This window comes from Panthera uncia, chromosome D2 (genome assembly GCF_023721935.1).
Source record: "Panthera uncia isolate 11264 chromosome D2, Puncia_PCG_1.0, whole genome shotgun sequence".
Lineage (NCBI taxonomy): Eukaryota > Metazoa > Chordata > Mammalia > Carnivora > Felidae > Panthera > Panthera uncia.
Window position 1 is genome coordinate 27,738,753 of NC_064818.1, and position 19,270 is coordinate 27,758,022.

At 37.1% G+C, this 19,270-nt stretch overlaps 1 protein-coding gene across 3 annotated transcripts in view; it reads right to left on the bottom strand.

The window, feature by feature from the left end:
- DNAJC12 (DnaJ heat shock protein family (Hsp40) member C12) overlaps positions 1-19,270 on the bottom strand; it is a 45,051-nt gene that overhangs the window by 20,267 nt on the left and 5,514 nt on the right. For all 3 annotated transcript variants that reach the window (XM_049645110.1, XM_049645112.1, XM_049645111.1), the window contains exons 2-3: positions 14,469-14,547; positions 2,452-2,591 (exon numbers count right to left, since the gene is read on the bottom strand). In XM_049645110.1, the coding sequence (XP_049501067.1) occupies positions 2,452-2,591; positions 14,469-14,547 (219 nt within the window). The remainder of the gene's footprint in view (positions 1-2,451; positions 2,592-14,468; positions 14,548-19,270) is intronic.

The following is a 19,270-nucleotide window of genomic DNA, read 5'->3' on the forward strand; positions in this document are numbered from 1 at the left end:
CTGACAAGACAAATGATTCAGCCAGTAATATCTAAAATATTATTGTGGGGTGCCTGGGTGTCTCAGTAGGTTAAGCATCTGACTCTTGATTTCGGCTCAAGTCATGATCTCACAGTTTGTGGAATAGACCCCTGCACCAGGTTCTGCAAGGACAGTGTGAAGGCTGCTTGGGATTCTCTCCCTCCCTCTCTCTCTGCCTCATGCACACGTACACTCTCTCAAAATAAATAAACATTAAGAAAAATAAAAACAAAAAATAAAATAAAATATTATATTATATTGTAAGACTTCAAACAGTCCATAGTTAACCTAAATTCAAGGCAGAAATGACATGTTTGGAGACAGAAAATTAGCATTTAAAGGAAAGACATTGGCAATATAAAGGAGAAATTTGGAGAAAAGTTTTTGAAAAATCCACAGCTAATTTGATATTAGTGGTTAAAATTAAATAAGAGAGTTCAGTAGATCATCAAAAAAAGAAAAAAAGCACATTGTAAATCAAAACGTATTAGCATAGCAAGGGTCACTAATTCAATTGCAGTTACAACGTGTCATACTCAGGAGAATGGAAATACGGTTATGTGGAGATGGTGGAACAGTGTTTATTTAGTCAGTGTCAACAAGGAATTTTGGATATACACAATGGAAAGGAAAAAACTCTTATTTTTGAGTATGTGAAGTAGTTACTATTTTTTTAAAGAATCTAGTTATTTTGTGTATATACTCAATAATCATATGGTTAATACTTCATAAATAATTAACCTACTTGAAACAAATCACATGAATATATAACTTATTCCAATATGAGATGAAGAAAACAGTTTACATTTTGTGTAGAGTGGCTTTCAACTATATACACTTTGAGAGTCTTGCAATGTTTTCCCCATTATGTCAAAGACTCTCCCTCACTATTATAGGTCTTTTATCAGTGAAAAAACAATTTGCTTGTCTTTTTTAAATAAAAACTGTTAAGAAGGAAATCTAAATGACCTGAAGGGGTGTAATTTAAGAGATGTGAATCCCTTTATAGACTAATTCTATCAAGTGTCCCTAAAGACTTGCCTATAAATTAATTTGTGTACACACACACACACACACACACTGGAATATTATTGGCAATCAAAAAGAATGAAATCTTGCCATTTGCAACAACATAGATGGAACTAGAGAGTATCATGTTAAGTGAAATAAGTCAGTCAGAGAAAGACAAATACCATATTATTTTACCCATTTGTGAATTTAAGAAACAAAACAGATAAACATAGGGGAAGGGAAGGAAAAATAAAATAAGATAAAAACAGAGAGGGAAGAAAACCATAAGAGACTCTTAAATACAGAGAACAAACTGAGGGTTGCTGGAGGGAAAGTTCGTGGGGGATGAACTAAATGGGTGATGGGCATTAAGGAAAACACTTGTTGGGATGAGCACTGGGTGTTATACGTAAGTGATGAATCACTTGGTTCTACTCCTGAAACCAATACTATACTTATGTTAACTAACTTGCATTTAAATAAGTAAATATACATATAATAAAGTAACTTGTGTATTTTAAGTCTCATGTCATAGAAAAGTGTCCCTATTTTAAAAAGCTGGATAATAAGTCATACTTGAGAATGTAGAAAAATTTTTAAATCATATTTTCTATATAATATATAAAGGTCAATGTAAGAACAAAATAAGTATATAACATGGTAATTATACTTATTTTTTTATATTTAGGGGTTTTTTTGAAAGAGAGAATGAGCATGCATGCATATGAGCAGTGAAGGGGCAGAGGGAGAGAGAGAGAATCTTAAGTAGGCTCTACCCTCAATGCAGAGACTGATGCAGGGCTGGATCTCATGACCCTGTGATCATGACCTGACCCAAAATCAAGACTCAGACACTCAACTGATTGAGCCACCCTAGGCCCCTATATTTAGTTTTTTTAATAGCATGAAGAAAGAGAACACAATGGTTTAAGAAGTCTCTCTCCGTATCTATCCAATGGCTCTTTCACCAGAACCTATAACAATAATAAGCTTAAAATAATTTACAGTTTTCTTTAATTAATCAAACTCTGTGTTTTATGGAATTCATAAGCCTTGAGAAGAGAACGGGTTGATATGAACTAAAAAGATGGAGGAGATGAATTTGCATTGGTTCAAATTCAGCAGTATTATATGAGCAACTTGAGAAGCACAGTTATCAGAATGTGTAAAACAATAAATGATAATGAGGACTGTATATATTGAATCAAACAGCCAATGAGCTCTTGCAGTCATGAGCTCTTCTGGCACTGATCCATTGAATTTTCCCTCACAGAAGTTTGTGGACACTGAGTTGTATACAGATTCTACCAGCTTCTTGGTCTCCCTCCTTTACTTACTGACTTCTTGAGCTCTTGTGTGGGTCTAATCCATGAGAATCCTGAGCTTCATAAATTCACATCATCCTGGAGAGAAACTTACTGTTTTCACCGAATCACTCAAAGCTTCCCACTGCTGGAATGGCATTGACATCTGGCTCCTTCGCCAATGGTCATACCGGGCACGACTCTCTGTATTAGTCAGAATTTCCTTTGCCTTCTGCAGTTTCTGAAAAGTCTCCACTGGAAAACAAATCAAAAGATGAGCACTTCTTTCCTGGGGGAGTTATTTTAAACTCCCAAGCAAACTGATCTCACTGGAGTATGTCTCTGTTTTTTACTCACTGTGTGACCTTGAGCCAGTTCACCTTTTCAAGCTTTAGTTTCCTCTTGTGAAGTGAATCATAAGGACAAGTGAGATCATGTATGTAAAGTGCCTGACTCACAATTTAGCCACTCCTTTTACTGAGCTCCAGTGATGTGCCAGATGCTGTTACAGGTGATAATGACACAAGTGTGAACAGTATACATGAACTATTTAGTGGGACTGACATTTATAAACATTTTCAAAATTACAATTTTATCTACTAGGAAGAAAACTGCCTTTTCTAGTGGTAGTTATGAGGAAGGGCAGTGATCAGGCTAGAGGAAAAGTGTAAATGAAGACTCTAAGGCAGGAAAGAGCATGGTGATTTAGAAAAAGTAGAGGATGCCAATGTGGCTGGAGGACACAGGGCTGGAAAGAACAATGAAGAATGGGGCTGTGGACTAGACAAGGGCCTGATCATCCAGGACTTTAGAGGCCTAAGGATTCTGGTCTGGTTTTTTGCTGTAAGAGCAATAAGAAGGTATTGGGAGGTTTTAAGCACAAGACATAAAATGGTAGGTAGTTGATAAGTGGTAGCTTTGTCAATGATCTATTTGATCAGATGGCATACAATAGAAACCATTCGTGTCCTTTTTGGAAACACTTGCAATGTCTCTTCTGCTCCTCAGTGAAGTTAAAACTTTCTCTCTCTCTCTCTCTCTCTTTAGTGGAGCTGGATTATTTCCATTGCAGCACCTTTTTTTTTTTGAGAGAGAGAGAGACAGTGTGAGTGGGAGGGTCAGAGAAAAGAAGAGAGAAAGAATCCCAAGCAGGCTCTGCACTGTTAGTGCAGAGCCAGATGCAGGGCTCGAACTCACAAACCATGAGATCATGACCCAAACTGAAATCAAGAGTAAGATGCCTAACCAACTGAGCCATCTGGGTGCCCCTGAGGTTAAAACTTTCCATAGAACAGTATATAAGATCAATACACAAAAATCAATTGTGCTTCTATACAGTAGCAATGAGCAATCTGAAAAATGAAATTAAAGAATTCCATTTACAATGGCATCCAAAAGAATAAAATACTTAGAAAAAATGGTAACAAAAGAAGTGGAAGATTTACATGTTGAAAACTATAAAATACTGTTGAAAGAAATTAAATATCTAAATAAATAGAAAGACATCAATATTCATGGATCAGAGGACCTAACATTGCTAAGATGGTAATACTCTCCAAACTGCTCTATAGATTTAACACAATCTCTATCAAAATCCCAGCTGCCTCTTTTTGCAAAAATTGACAAGCTCATCCTAACAAATCCATGTGTACATGCAAGGGACCCAGAATAATCAAAATAATCTTGAAAAATAAAAATAAAGTTGGAAGAATTCACACTCCCAATTTAAAACTTTTTACACAACTACTCTAATAAAAACAGTGTGGTACTGGCATTAGACTAAACATAAATAAATGGGATATTGAGAGTCCAGAAATAAACCCTCAAATTTACAGTCAATTTGTTTTCTACAAAACTACCAAGATCATTAAATTGGGGAAAAAAATTGTCTTTTCAACAAATGGTGCTGGGACAACTGGATATCCACATATAATAGAATGAAATTGGATCCCTACCTCACACCATATACAAATACTAACTCAAAATGGATCATAGACTTACATTTGATCTTAGCCAAAATGCCAAGAAGTGATAAAATGGGTCATAGATCTAAATGTACAAGCTAAAACTATAAAACTCTGAGAAAACATATGATAGTAAATCCTTGTGACCTTGGATTAGGCAACAGCTCTTTAGACATGACACCAAAAGCACAAGTGCAAGCAACAAACAAATGAAACAAAATTGTACTTCATCAAAACTGAAAATGTTGTGCTTCAGAGATCATCAAGAAAGTGAAAAGACAAACCATGGAATGGAAGAAAATATTTTCAAATTAGAGATGTGATGAGGAATGTATATCTAAAATATATAAATTCTTACAACTCAATGAAAAGACTAATAGCCTATTTAAAAATTAGTAAAGGAAGTGAATAGACATTTCTCCAAAGAAGATATACAAATGAGCAATAAACACATGAGTAAATGTTCATCATTAGTCATTGGGAAAATACAAATCAAAACCACAGTGAGATAACACTTCATAATCACTAGAACGGCTAAAATAAAAAGATAGATAATAAAAAGCGTTGGTGAGGATGTGGAGAAATTTGAAGCCTCATGCATTGCAGGTGGGATTGTAAAACAGTATAACTGTTTTGAAAAACAATTTACCAGGGTCGCCTGGGCGCCTCAGTCAGTTAAGCTTCCAACTTGTGATTTCAGCTCAGATCATGATCTCACGGTTTGTAGGTTTGAGACCCATGTCAGGCTCTGTGCTGACAGTGCAGAGCCTGCTTGGGATTCTCTCTCTCTCTCTTTCTTCCCCTCCCCCATTTGTTCTCTCTTTCTCTCTCTCAAAATAAATAAATAAAACAAAACAAAACAAAACAAAAAATACCCAACAGTTTACCAGTTCATCAAAATGTTAAACATAGAGTTACCATATGACCCAAAAGTTCCAACCCTAAATATACACCCAGGAAAAATGAAAACATACACCCACACAAAAACTTGTATATGAATGTTCATAGTTACACTATTTATACTAACCATAAAGTGTAAACAACTCAAATTTCCATCAGTTAGTTGAATAAACAAATGCATATATATATTTCTTTATTTTAGAGAGAAAGTGCAAATGGGGGGAGAAGGGCAAAGGGAGAGAGAGAGAGAGAGAGAGAGAGAGAGAGAGAGAGAGATGCGGGGCTCGATTCCATGACACTGGGATCATGACCTGAGCTGAAATCAAGAGTCAGACACTCAACCACTGAGTCACCCAGGTGCCCCTGTGGTATATACATTTAATGAAATTATCACTCAGCCACAAAATAAATTAAGTACTAAAACATGCTACAAAATGGATGAGACTTGAAAACACTATGCTAAATGAAAGAAGTCAGTCACAAAAGGCCACATATTGTATAATACCATTGATATAAAATATCCAGAATGGATGAATCTGTAGAGAGAGTAAGTAGATTCATAGTTACCAGGGGCTGGACAGGGGAAAATGGGAAGTAATTACTAATGAGTACAGAGTTTCTTTCTTTTTCACAACAACCTTATGAGGTGGATATTATTATTATTATTATTCCCATTTTAAAGAATCTAAGGCTGAAGGAGTTGATGTAACTTGCCCAAAGTCCCAAACCATCAAGTGATGGAGCCACAAAATCAAACCCTAACCTGCCAGGCTCCCCAGTTGGTGCTCTCCATTTCCATTCATGCACTTTCTATTTTCCTGCACTCCCTTCCTTCCTGCACTTTCCATTTTCCTGCAATGGATGCTACCCTCCAATCTCCACTTTCTTCTCCACCTCCAGGGATAATAAAATGTCATCATTCATCAGTAAGATCCAAGTTGTGCCCTTCAGAAGCTCAAAGTCTAGTAAGGAATCAGACACATAAACAAACCATTTCAAAATCATGTGATAGAAATATAGAGGCAAGGGCCTCTCTCTCTCTCTCTAAATAAACTTAAAAAAAAAAGAAATATAGAGACACAATTGATTCTGCTTGGGGGGGTCAGAAAATATTTCATTAGTTTTCTGTGCACTTGGAGTCATCCTTGACTTTTATCTTTCTCTCACATCTCACTTCTAATCCCTTAGCAAACCCTAGTGGCTATACTTTTAAAATATATCCAAGATCTGACCCCTTGCTGCCATTTCCATTATCACTGCTCTGGTTCAAGCCGCCATCTTCTCTTGGTTGGAGTATTATACCAGCTTCTCAACCAATCTCCTTGCCTTTGCCTCAATCTGTTTTCTACACAACAGTCAGAGAGACCTTTTTAAAAATAAGTAATATAATATCACTCCTCTGCTCAAAATGACTTTTAATAACTTCCCATTTCTCTCAGAGTAAAACTAAAAATTCTTATGAGAAATGGCATGGCTAGTAGGCCTAACATGCTCTGCCTGCCCTCTACCTTCTCTTCCTTCTCTGACCTCATTTTCTTCTGCTTTCCCCATCTCCCTTGATACAGCCAAAGGAGCTTCCCTGATCCTCGTTAAGTATGCCAAGCAGGACTTTGGCACTTACAATCCTTTCCACAAAGAATACTTTTACCCCAGGCACTCATATGGCTTACTTCCTTCAGATGTCATCACAAATGCTGTCTTGTGGAGGTGGTCTTCCCTGACCAGGTTATATAAAATGCCTGTCCATTAGCCCCACGCTTTTATCTCCCTTGCCCTACTTTACTTTTCTTTATAGTACTTGTCCTTGGCCATTATGTATTTATTTGTTTATGATCTATTCCCTCTACCAGAATACAAACTCTGTGAAAACAGAGACTTTATCTGTTTTGTTCTCTGCTATATCCTTTGCATTGAAACAGCATAGCAGGTGCTCAAAAAGTATTTGTTCAATGAATCAATGAGTGAATGTTTCCTATTTTGAGGTGAATATAATAAAGATGTTATATAGTGCTATTTTCTGAGCTCCAACCACCAAAGAAATGACACATATTCTTCAAACACTTTGTGAATTAGGAACATTTTAATAGTATCAGTGGGGAAACTAATTAAATTGCTCTGATAGTGCTTAAAATACCTCATTGGAATTAGTCAAGAGTCTCTCAAACAGGTGTTGAAGCAAATGTACCATCAACACTGATGGTACTGGAAATACTGAAATACTTCTATACCCCAGGTGGTAAAGATTTGGTATTTCTGAGCCCCCATCCTCCAAACACCACCACTTTAAGTGTTCCCCCAACAACCAGACATACTTCCTGCCACAGCAGGGTCCCTCCAAGACCCTACTCCAAAGCTGGACAGCACAGTACCTCACAGGTCATTTGCTACTTAATATCACCACTGGAGGTAGGAGCAACTGGTGGATTAAAGGAAAGACCCTAAAGATGGGGTTATTGAAAATTACAGGGAAATAACAAACTAATAAAAAGCATCTTGCCATAGCAGCTCACTCCAGTGAGTAATCCTTCCTGCTGCTGACGACAATTTAAATGTCCCACTGTACAAATAAGATGTCACTTTTTCCAACAGGAATAAAAAGCTCATTAAATTATCACCACAGATGCATATGCCAGTTACTACCACAGCAGTGGTTGTAAAGATTTATATATTTATCTATGAGTCACTTTTATTTTTTTTTATTTTTTTTAATGTATATTTATTTTTGGGAGAGAGACAGACAGCATGAGTGGGGAAGGGGCAAAGAGAGAGGTAGATACAGAACATGAAGCAGGCTCCAGGCTCTGAGCTGTCAGCACAGAGCCTGATGCGGGGCTCAAAGCCATGAACTGCAAGGTCATGACCTGAGCTGAAGTCGGATGCTCAACTGACTGAGTCACCCAGATGCCCCTATGAGTCACCTTTTCTTTGCACATTACTGTTAACCTGTTTTACAGAGTCTCCAGAATGAAATAAGGCTGTTTGGGATTATTCTGATGTCAATGCCTTGACAACAATTGATAAGCAGAAAGCTAAAGAGACTTTACCTTTCTTGATAGGTGGCCTTTCCTTGTTCCATCCTCTCCACCACATTTAATAAAAATGAGTTTGGGTTTATATTTGCCCTTTAATATATAGCTAATCAAATGAATCACACAAGATAAACATTTACCAGTTCTGGGAAGAGAGATCTCATTTTATAAGCTTACGTGAGCAAATGATGCTGGGACCTTTGAAAGACATTCTGATTTAACTCCTAGGTCTGTTCTGAAAATACAGAAGTTCTTTTAAATTCATATTTCACAATAGAATTTGTATTATTATAGCCTCGTTTTAAATGTAGGCCACTTACAATTACTTGAAAAATAATAATAAAAATATAATATCAGAACATACCTTGAAAAAAATCTGGAGGAAAATACACGACTGTTAATAGTGTTTCTCTGCTAGGGAGAGATAAGAGAGGACTTTCACTTTCAACATTATTTATTACTGTATGTTATTTTTATTCACAGATAAAAAAGCAATAAAGAGTTTTTAAAGTAGGAAAGCATGGAGACATGAGAAGATATCAGTTAGCAAGGACAAGGAGCTCTCCTTCAAATACCCCAATGTTTTTGAAGCCTACAAATCAATAACAAAAATACCATTTCACAGATCTTTAATTCAGTCTGAAATCCCCTCCTTCAAGGTCAGAGAGAAGTTAATAAAGCATTGGCCTGGAACAGTTACTGTCACGTGTACACACAGGACTGTCATGAACACCAGCCAGGAGCTTTTGCGCTCAGTGACACAATGTCTATAGCATAACTGGTCCTGCCTACATCACCCCCACCTGAAGAGGAGAAGGGATTTCTCAAAACCTAAAAGCCTTTGATTTAGAATTAAAAAAAAGAAAGAATGAAAAGGAGAAAGATGTAATGTTTACTTACAAAAAAGAAAACTATCTCATTCTATTAAATTTTTATCTTGGAATCCTGCATTAAAAAAAAACAACAGCAACTAAAGAAAGTCCAGTGGGTCACAATTGCCAACATTCACTGAGCTATTCCTGCATGCTCAGGAATGTTAGTCTCCACATCAGGTGCATGAAGCAATAATGTTCTTAGTCTACCCATTTTTCCTATTAGAACACTGTGGCTCAAAGAGATTGTCCAAGTTCAACTAGCTCATAAGTGGGAGCTAGGAGCAATCCAGACAGACAAGATTGTGCTCCATATCTACTACTCCATCATGATAACAAATTAGTAATTAGTAATGGAAATGATTAAGACTACACTTAATGAACCAAAAAGGTGTACATACAAGTATAATGTAGTTGCTCTATAAACTTTCACCTTAATGAAATATGTTTCAAAATCTGCCTAATGTATTCTGAATTTCTGTCAAACTAAAATTCAGCACCGGATGAATTTTTGTTTAACATTTTACAATATTTTTATCAGTATTCTTAATCCTTCTTCAAGTGTATAAAGAACCACTTAAATTTTCAGAAGGTCATATTAATCTAAATTGAGTAAATGGATGCTTAAACAGACTTGAAAACAATTTCTACCCAAAGATTGAATCATCTATCAACTACAAGCCCGACAGGGGAAGATATTGATGTCTGTGTACCTTTCATTTTAAACAATATTTACAGTTCAGTGTTTCTCTGAACAAGAAGCCTTGAGGTAGCCCGTACGTGAAAATTCCCATCACTATGGTAACCAGAAATGGCAATGATTGCACAGTGATTCATCATGTACCCCAAACAGAAATTGTTTGCCAGGGACAGAGAAACAACTCAAAGCCACGCTTTATTGGAAAAGAACCCAGTTAAAGAATAACCTGGGGTGGTAGTTGTTTTTAAGTTTTTGTCAAATTTTTATACTTTTATGTCAGGGCATCTATCTTAATACTAACTCCAGTTCAAAGAGGTAATTAATATGTCTCCTAAAGAAATGTTCATGAAATTTATTCATTCACTCATTCAATAAATGATTTGCACAAAGTAGGTGTCCTCCATGGTAGGTGCTCTGCGAGGTGTGGGGCATATTACTGTGAACAAGACAGCAGGAGGCCTGCCTCACTGAGCTTTCAGTATGACTAATAAGCAAATAGGCAACAAGGAGATGGTGTGATACACGGTTTGCTGCCTGACGTACAGTGTGCTCTGGGTAACTGGGGCACACATAACTTCCCAGAGGAAATCATGACTATGCTGAAACCTGACACAAGAGCATGAGCTAACCAATCAAAGCAAGGTGGAGAGGTGTGCAGGCCTCACAGGGAGCCAGACAGAGGAAGAAGCAGGCATAAAGTTCTGAAGAGTGGAAAACAAGGCATATTGAGGAATCAAGGTAGTTCTGTGTGGCTGAAACATGGGATTTTAGGCATGGTAGTAGAGAGAAAATGAAAATGGAGAGATGCAAAGGAGTCAGGAAGCACAACATGAAGGGGCTTGTACCTAAAGACCCAGCAATTACATAGAATGAACTATTGCTGCAAGTACAGAATGGGCAACTATCACAGACATAATGTAAAGCAAAAGAGTATATACTGTATGACTCCATTTATATGAAATTCAAAACTAGGCAAAACTCGTCAATGAAATAGAGATCCAAAAATGGGAGAGGATACTGACTTTGAACAGGATGTAAAAAGGGACTCCTCGGTGCCAGAAATGTTCTACATCCATCTGAGCAGCAGTTAAACTGGTAATATGTAGACAAAAATTTATCAAGTTTATACTTACAGTTTCTTCACATTGCCTTAAACAAATTGTGCCTCAATAAAAAGGGCAAAAGTCATATAACAAAAAATGGGGCACTAGGGTGGCTCAGTTGGTTGAGCACCTGACTCTTGATTTCAGTTCAGGTCATGATCTCAGGGTCATGGGATCGAGCCCCACATCAGGCTCCATGCTGAATGTGGAGCTTGCTTGGGACTGTCTCTCTCTCTCCCTCTGCCCTTCTCCCATTCTTGTCTGCTCTCTCTCTCTCTCTCAAAATAATAATAATAATAATAATAATAATAATAAAATAATTTTTTCAATTTTTAAAAAGTATAACAAAAATGACTTGATATATTGGAAAATGGCCTATTTATACAAATCAAAAGGATCAATGATTTCTAGAGAAAATTAATAAAGAAACTTAAGATAAAAGAAAATTGGGGCACCTGGGTGGCTAAGGTGGTTAAGCCAGTCGGTTAAGCATCCAACTTCAGCTCAGGTCATGATCTCATGGTCCGTGAGTTCAAGCCCCTGCATCAGGCTCCACGCTAGCAGTGCAAGCCTGCTTTGGATTCTCACTCTCTCCTGTCTCTCTTTGCCCCTCCCCTGCTCACACTTTCTCTCTCTCAAAGTAAATAAATAAAAACTTTAAAAAGAGATAAAGGAAAAAATTTTTTAATGAAGAGGAGTTTGGGTTTTATCATTTGTGCAATGTGGATTAAGATAGGTCTTAATCATAATATTTTCCTTATAGAAAAATCATATACATATACATACTACACACAAACCCATAATATGCACCTATAGTAAACATAATCATCTAATGTAAGACAGTATTACAGTACCTACCCTGAGGATAAAATCAAGGTAGAAATACACAAAGACTTGGGGAGCCTGGGTGGCTCAGTTGGTTGAGCGACCAACTTTGGCTCAGGTCATGATCTCATGGTTTGTGAGTTCGAGCTGACAGCTCAGAGCCTGGATCCTGCTTCCGATTCTGTGTCTCCCTCTCCTTCTGCCCCTCCCCACTCATGCTCTGTCTCTCTCTGTCTCAGAAATAAATAAACATTAAAAAAATTAAAAACAAAAGAAATACACAAAGACTTCAACTACATTGCTGAAGTTTTAAGCTAGGTGTGCATACATAGGTATTTGCTATAGTATTCTTATACCTTTTTTGTACATATTAAATATTTTTTTTTCCATAATTAAAAAGAAATCCACTCTCTGCAGTGTGAAGCAATGAAAGGAGTGCTGTAGGGATCCAGGCATGAAATGATGGTTACTTGTCTACTCTAGGGGCTGTGAAGATGTAGGGAAAAAGACCTCCAGGAGAGACATGGAAAGTAAATCACCAGCATTTGGTAACTGAACAGATGTAGACATAAGGGAGAGCAAGGAGACAGGTTTCTGCTTGACCAATTAAATGGATGGGGTTGCCATTTATTAAGATGGGGAAACACAAAGATGAGCAAGATTTGAGAGAGGGTGAGAGGAAAACAATGAGTTCAGTTTCTGACAGGGTGACTTTGAAATGTCTCCAAACAAAGATTTCTAAGAACACTCAAAACTAGAGTCCAAAGATCAGAATGAGAACAGAGTTAAGGATACACTGGAAAGCCATCAGCAAAGAGCTAATGACTGACGCCACAGACTTGGACAAGACTCCAGGGAGAAATTGGGGTGCCTGGGCGGCTCAGTCAGTTAGGCATCTGACTTCAGCTCTCGTTGTGATCTCGCTGGTCACAAGTTCAAGCCCTACTTCAGGCTCTGTGCTGACAGCTCAGAGTGTGGAGCCTACTTCAGATTCTGTCTCCCTCTCTCTCTGCCCCTCCCCTACTTGCTCTCTTTCTCTCTCTTTCTGTCTCCAAAACAAATAAAGACATTTTTTTAAAAAAGACCCCAGAGAGAAAGTGGGGAGTTAGCCCAGAAATGAGAGTTTAGGAGGGAAATTTAAGGCAGAAGAGGAGTCACGACAGAGCCAGAAAGAGAAACCAAAGGGGTGCCTGGGTGGCTCAGTTGGTTAAGAGTCTGACTTCCACTCAGGTCATGATCTCACCACTCATGAGTTCAAGCTCCGCATCAGGCTCTGTGCTGACAACTCAGAGCCTGGGGCCTGCTTCGGATTCTGTCCCTCTCTCTCTGCCCTGCCCTGCTCACACTCTGCCTTTCTCTCTAAAAAATAAATGAACATTAAAAAGAGAAAGAAAGAAAGAAAGAAAGAAAGAAAGAAAGAAAGAAAGAAAGAAAAGCCCAAGAAGTTGGAGGAAAAGTATGAGTGTGTATCTTGGTACCTAAAAGAAAGAATGTTTCAAGGAGGCCTGGTCAACAGTGCCAATTTCTGATGCAAACTCAGGGAAGATAAGACCTAAAAAAGTAAATGTTGGATTTGGCAGCCAAGAAATCTTTGATGACTATTACAAGAGCCATTTCCAAGAAAGGTGAGAGGGAAGTCAGCCTGGGATAAATTGAAAATTGGCGAAGGAAGTAGAGATATAAACTGTAGACTTCTTTTTCAGGACGTTTGGCTCTAAAAGGAAGGAGAGAGATAAAAGAGGAGCAGGAGGGAGACAGGTTAAAGAAGGATAAATGGTATGTTTGTATTTTTTTAAATATTTATTTATTTATTGGGAAAGCGCAAACAGGGGAGGGGCAGAGAGAGAGGGACCAAGGATTTGAAGCAGGCTCTGCACTGACAGGCTGACTGCAGTGAGCCTGATGCAAGGCTTACACCCACAAACCACGAGATCCTAACCAGAACCGAAACTAAGAGTTGGGTGCTTAACTGAGCCACCCAGGTGCCCCTGTCTGTATTATTATTTTTTTTAATGTTTATTTATTTTTGACAGAGAGAGAGAGAGAGAGAGAGAGAGAGAGAGAGAGAGAGCATGAGCGGGGGAGGGGCAGAGAGAGAGGGAGACACAGAATCAGAAGCAGGCTCCAGTCTCTGGGCTGTCAGCACAGAGGCCGACATGGGGCTCGAACTCACAGACCGCGAGATCATGACCTGAGCCAAAGTCGGACACTCAACCGACTGAGCCACCCAGGTGCTCCTCCTGTCTGTATTATTTTAAGCTAAGATACACATGAGCAGTTATGTCAAAATTTATGATAAGGGAATTTAAATTATGCTAAAGAAAAAACTCAAAAGTATGAATATATTACCATATATCATATAGAGACATATTCAGTTCCCCAAAAAGAAGAAAATACATCAAGTTCTCATCAAGACAATCACCTAGTTACAAACATACTTAAGTCATGTTAACTCTCAAGAGCTGGTGAAATAAAGCATAAAGTGAGCAAATTTTAAACCAGGAAGCAGCATGTTACAGCAGAAAGAAAAATGGATGAGAAATGACTACTATTGGAGAAAGGACCCTACACCATTTCCTCCCCTCCTACCATCCAATAGTGCAAAAAACATTCTTTGGCATTGAATGAAAGAATAAGTTTGAGCATAATATATAAAAGAAAATTAGGTAATTATTCAATAGCTTTTTAGATTTAGATGTTATTCATTTTTATGGGAAACAGACATTATTAAATATTTACCAGCTTTGGAGTTTTCAGGATGCTTGTCAGGGTGACATTCCAAGGCTCTGGCTTTAAATTCTGCCAGGATTTGTTCAACCTAAAACAAAAACTGATGTTAAAAATAAGGATTCCAAATTAAACGGCATAAAGAAAGAAGTTGGGCATCATTCCTTTTCAAAACATCCATGATCAACCCAACTTTTATTGTGATCCTTGTATTTGTATTTTGACATTTTACTCTAAGAAATAATGCCTTGATAATGAAATTCAGAAAGCATTCAATAAAAACTTCTGTCCAAATACTGATAACAGTTTAACTTGCTACTGCATTTAGATGATAGCCCAAGACACCTGTGAGCTCAATATATTTAAATGTCACAAATGGTCAGATAGGTTTATTCTAAGAATACATAGAAGAGGTGTTCACTCATCTGAGTTCTTCAAAAGATGCTTAGTCATCATTCATTATTCAAGGATGACTGTCTAGTTTATAAATGACCCATTATAAAGTTCTCTCTTTAGGCCTTTTGCCCCCCTCTTTTTTTTTTATTAAGAATTTCACAATTAAAAGGACATAATTCAAACCTCTTAATTTTGTTACCAATTAACAGCGTAGTTGGAGATTTTGATTGGGAAAAGAGAAACTTCAGCCAAACTAATATGAAGTCTGAGAGGCATTTTGATTTGATTTGATTTCACTCAGCCATCTAAACCTTATTATCATGCATAATCAATACTTGTCTTTGTTAATTGTAATTCCAATGACAGCAGCAGGAGACAACAGTGGTTATGTGGCTCCACAATATAATTTGTTTTATTTTGTTTGTTTTATATTGTTTTTTAATTTTTATTTTAAGTAGGCTCCACACCCAACGTGGGGCTCAAACTCATGACCCTGAGATCAAGAGTCACATGCTCTACTGACTGAGCCAGGCTGGTGCCCCTGATTGCTTCATTTTAAAGCCCAGTTCTGCCAGAGACTTTAGGCAAGTTGTATAACTTCCATGTGCCTAGTTTCCTTATCTTTATATTACATAAATGATAGAAATAGAGCATTTAACACAAAGCCTAATTGTAGTAAGAACTTAATAATAATAGCTAAAACTAAATGTCGTGGTTAAGTAACTTGTCTGAAATCATTTAACTAGTTACTAAAAAAGCCAAATTTTTTGTTAACTAAGAAGTTGGACTTCAAATCCAGTAATCTTTTTTTTTTTAATATTCATTTATTTTTAATAGAAAGAGCATGAGCAGGGAAGGGGCAGAGACACAGGGAGACAGAGGATCTGAACTGAGCTCTGCGCTGACAGCAGCCAGCCCCCGATGCGGGGCTTGAACTCATGAGCTGTGAGATCATGACCTGAGCCAAAGTCGGACACTCAACCAACTGAGCCACCCAGGTGCCTCTCAAATCCAATAATCTTAACCAATGGCAGAATTCTTAGGGATCTATTACCAAGTTGCATATTTACTATCCACTAATTAATGAAAGGAAAGGACCTCTTGTTTGAGAAACAAATTCTCAAGAGGCTCAGCTTAAAATTGTCATAAGACTCATGGTAAAAACATAAATTTATCAGCTCCATGTCATCCTTAATCAATCCTTGAAAAAAATTTTCTTCACTTTTATAGAGCCATGTAGGGAAGCCTGGCTGGCTCAATTGGAACAGCATGTGACTCTTGATCTCAGGTTTGTGAGCTCAAGCCCCACCTGGGTGTAGAGATTACTAAAAAATAAAATCTTTAAAAAATAATAATAATACAGCCAGGCTGTACTAGATAAGCATATGCATTAAATGCCCAGACTAATAACTATTCTTTTCTTTGTTAAGCATCTACTGGGAATCCAGTGGAATAACAGGAAGAGATAGACTTCTTGTTCAGAACTGTGATTAATTGTGTTTCCTCTTCCTAGGTGCTCCCTAGGAGTGACCTATAGTGACCTACAGTGACCATAGAGTGACCTATAGTGACCATCAGTCACTATAAACTGCTTATATAACAAAGAAAATGAGACTGAGACTTGTCTTTAAATTTTAAAATACTAAAAATTCTAAAGATTCTAGTAGTAGTAGTAAGCATTTTTAATTAAGCTATTTATGAATTTCATAATCTCTCTTTGAAGATACTTATATCAATACAGAACAAAAAGTAAAAGTTCCTTTACCCCTCAGCCCCCCAGAATAACAGGTTTCACCCTTCAAGATACATTTTTTACACACTTATACACATATTTATGTATATATGTATTGGAGGACTTTAATAAGATAAATGGATAAAATTATACATATCTATCAAAGGTAGGAAATTCGGAGGGTTTTTTTGTTGTTTTATTTTTTCATTTTTATCCCATTAAGAAACATTCTAGTATAAGTCCATGGAAGCAAATGTACTAAAATGGTTAATTCTCAATAATGCTAATGTATGTGATTGTTAGTTTCTCATTTATATTTTCTTTACTTTGCCAAATTAATATTTAAAAAAATTAAGAATAGTCCATATCTGCCTTTCATTACTTTTTATAGTTTTAGTGTCACAAAATTTATTACAAATCTCCTAGGTAGGCTGGTTCTGGGTAAACTAACTGGTAAGCAGGTTAGTTTGTCTTGGGAATGTTCCATTTATCTCCTGGCATCCCCACCCCATGTGCTCATGCCAAGTGGAGTCCATGGACAAATGAGGCCCTCCATGTCAAGGTCCACTGAATCCTGTTTTCCTGATCCAATGTTCAATGGTCTGGAAAACTGCCTATTATGCTAGCCAATAAACATACAAACAAATGTTCAACTTTACTCATAATCAAATAAATCAAAACATCTAAGGCATGATAATGACCAGTGTCATTGAGGGTACAAAGAAATGAACATTCTCATACTCTCTTGGGGAGGATGCAAATTTCCTGAAAATAGATATATACAGAGATCTATCTATCTATCTACCTACCTAGATATCAAAGAGTGATAGAATTGGAGATATTTATGTATATGTATATATACATAAAAGTGTATAATTTTTTTTACTCTTTGATATAACAATTCCAATTATAGAAATTTTATAGAAATTTGTCTAAGGAGATAGTCAGAGGTGGGAAAATTATTTAGTTATAACAAGGTTCAATGAATAAAATGTTATAAATTTTAAACAAAACCTTATGTGTCCAGTAATAAGATATTAAAGTTAACTGAAATATTTCTTAGGCTGAGATATTTTACAGTCATTAAAAAAATCATCTTGTAGGGACACCTGGGTGACTCAGTTGGTTAAGCATCTCTTTTTTTTTTAATTTTTTTTAACATTTATTTATTTTTTTGAGATAGAGACAGAGCATGAACGGGGAAGGGTCAGAGAGAGAGGGAGACACAGGATCTGAAACAGGCTCCAGGCCTTGAGCTTTCGGCACAGAGCCCGATGCGGGGCTCAAACTCACAGACCATGAGATCATGACCTGAGCCGAAGTCGGACGCTCAACTGACTGAGCCACCCAGGCGCTCCAAGCAGCTGACTCCTGATCTTAGCTCAGGTCATGATCTCATGGTTGGTGAGATTGAGCACCACATCAGGCTCTGGGCTAATGGCTCAGAGCCTGCTTTGGATTCTCTCTGTCCCTCTCTCTCTACCCCTCTCCTGCTCATATTCTCTCTCTCTCTCTCTTTCTCAATCTCTCTCAAAAAATAGATAAATAAACTTTAAAAACTCATCTTGTAGTAGAAGACTTTTAATAATCTGAGAAAAATTATATAATATAGTTCTATGAAGAAATGTAAACTACAAAGCATTATATGAGGCATAAAACCATAATGTTTTACCTTAAAAAGGATTATAATATATATATGTATACATATATAATAACAATAATAATAGCTAAGATTTATTAAGACTTATTATATGCCAAGCACTGTTCTAAGCACTGTGCATATAGCATCTCATTTAATTCCCACAACCTGTGAGGCGGGTACTGTTATTATTCCCATTTTACAGATTAAGAAGTCAATACACAGAAAAGTTAAGTGGTTTTCCCAAGGCCATAGGGCTGGTAAGTAGCAGAGCCAGTATTTGAACTCAGGCAGTCTGACTCCATACACATATAGACATGCACAATGTAAATATTAACGCATATATGCATGTATTTACATAACACATAAATATAGCATATGTGTATACATGCACATATACTCCCAGATTTTAAGCATCTAAGCTAATATTTTTCTCCATGTTCTCTTCATACCCCACATCTTCTTATTGAAAGTATATTAGTTTTTATGGAGCACCCAGTGGCTCAGTCAGTTGAGCATCCAACTTCAGCTCACAGTTTGTGAGTTCAAGTCCCATGTCAGGCTCTGCATTGACAGCTCAGAGCCTGGAGCCTGCTTTGGATTCTGTGTCTCCCTCTCTCTGCCCCTTCTCCATTCACTCTCTCTGTCTCTGTCTCTGTCTCAAAACTAAAGAAACATTAAATTTTTTTAAAAAAAAATATTAGTTTTAGAAATTAAACTTTAAAACTTAAAAACTTATCTTTTCCACAGCCTATTAGCACAATATTTTGATCTGTGTCAGCAAATACTCCAGTGTGCAATAGGCACTAATCCGGTTCCCACTTGGATGAATCTTCTCCAGCTTTCTCTGGCCACACAAATGCCTTCTGTCTCTCCCTCTATGTGTCTAAATTTTGACCTAGTCTGATCATTTCAAGCATCATCTCTTCTCTGAAATCTTTTCAGATAGTCTTCCTGTAATTTCTGTCGCACTTACCAACAATACCACATAGCACAGTCCTTATTTTTTCTCTATTTCCTTTGTATTAGTTTGGCTCCTCAGCTGGA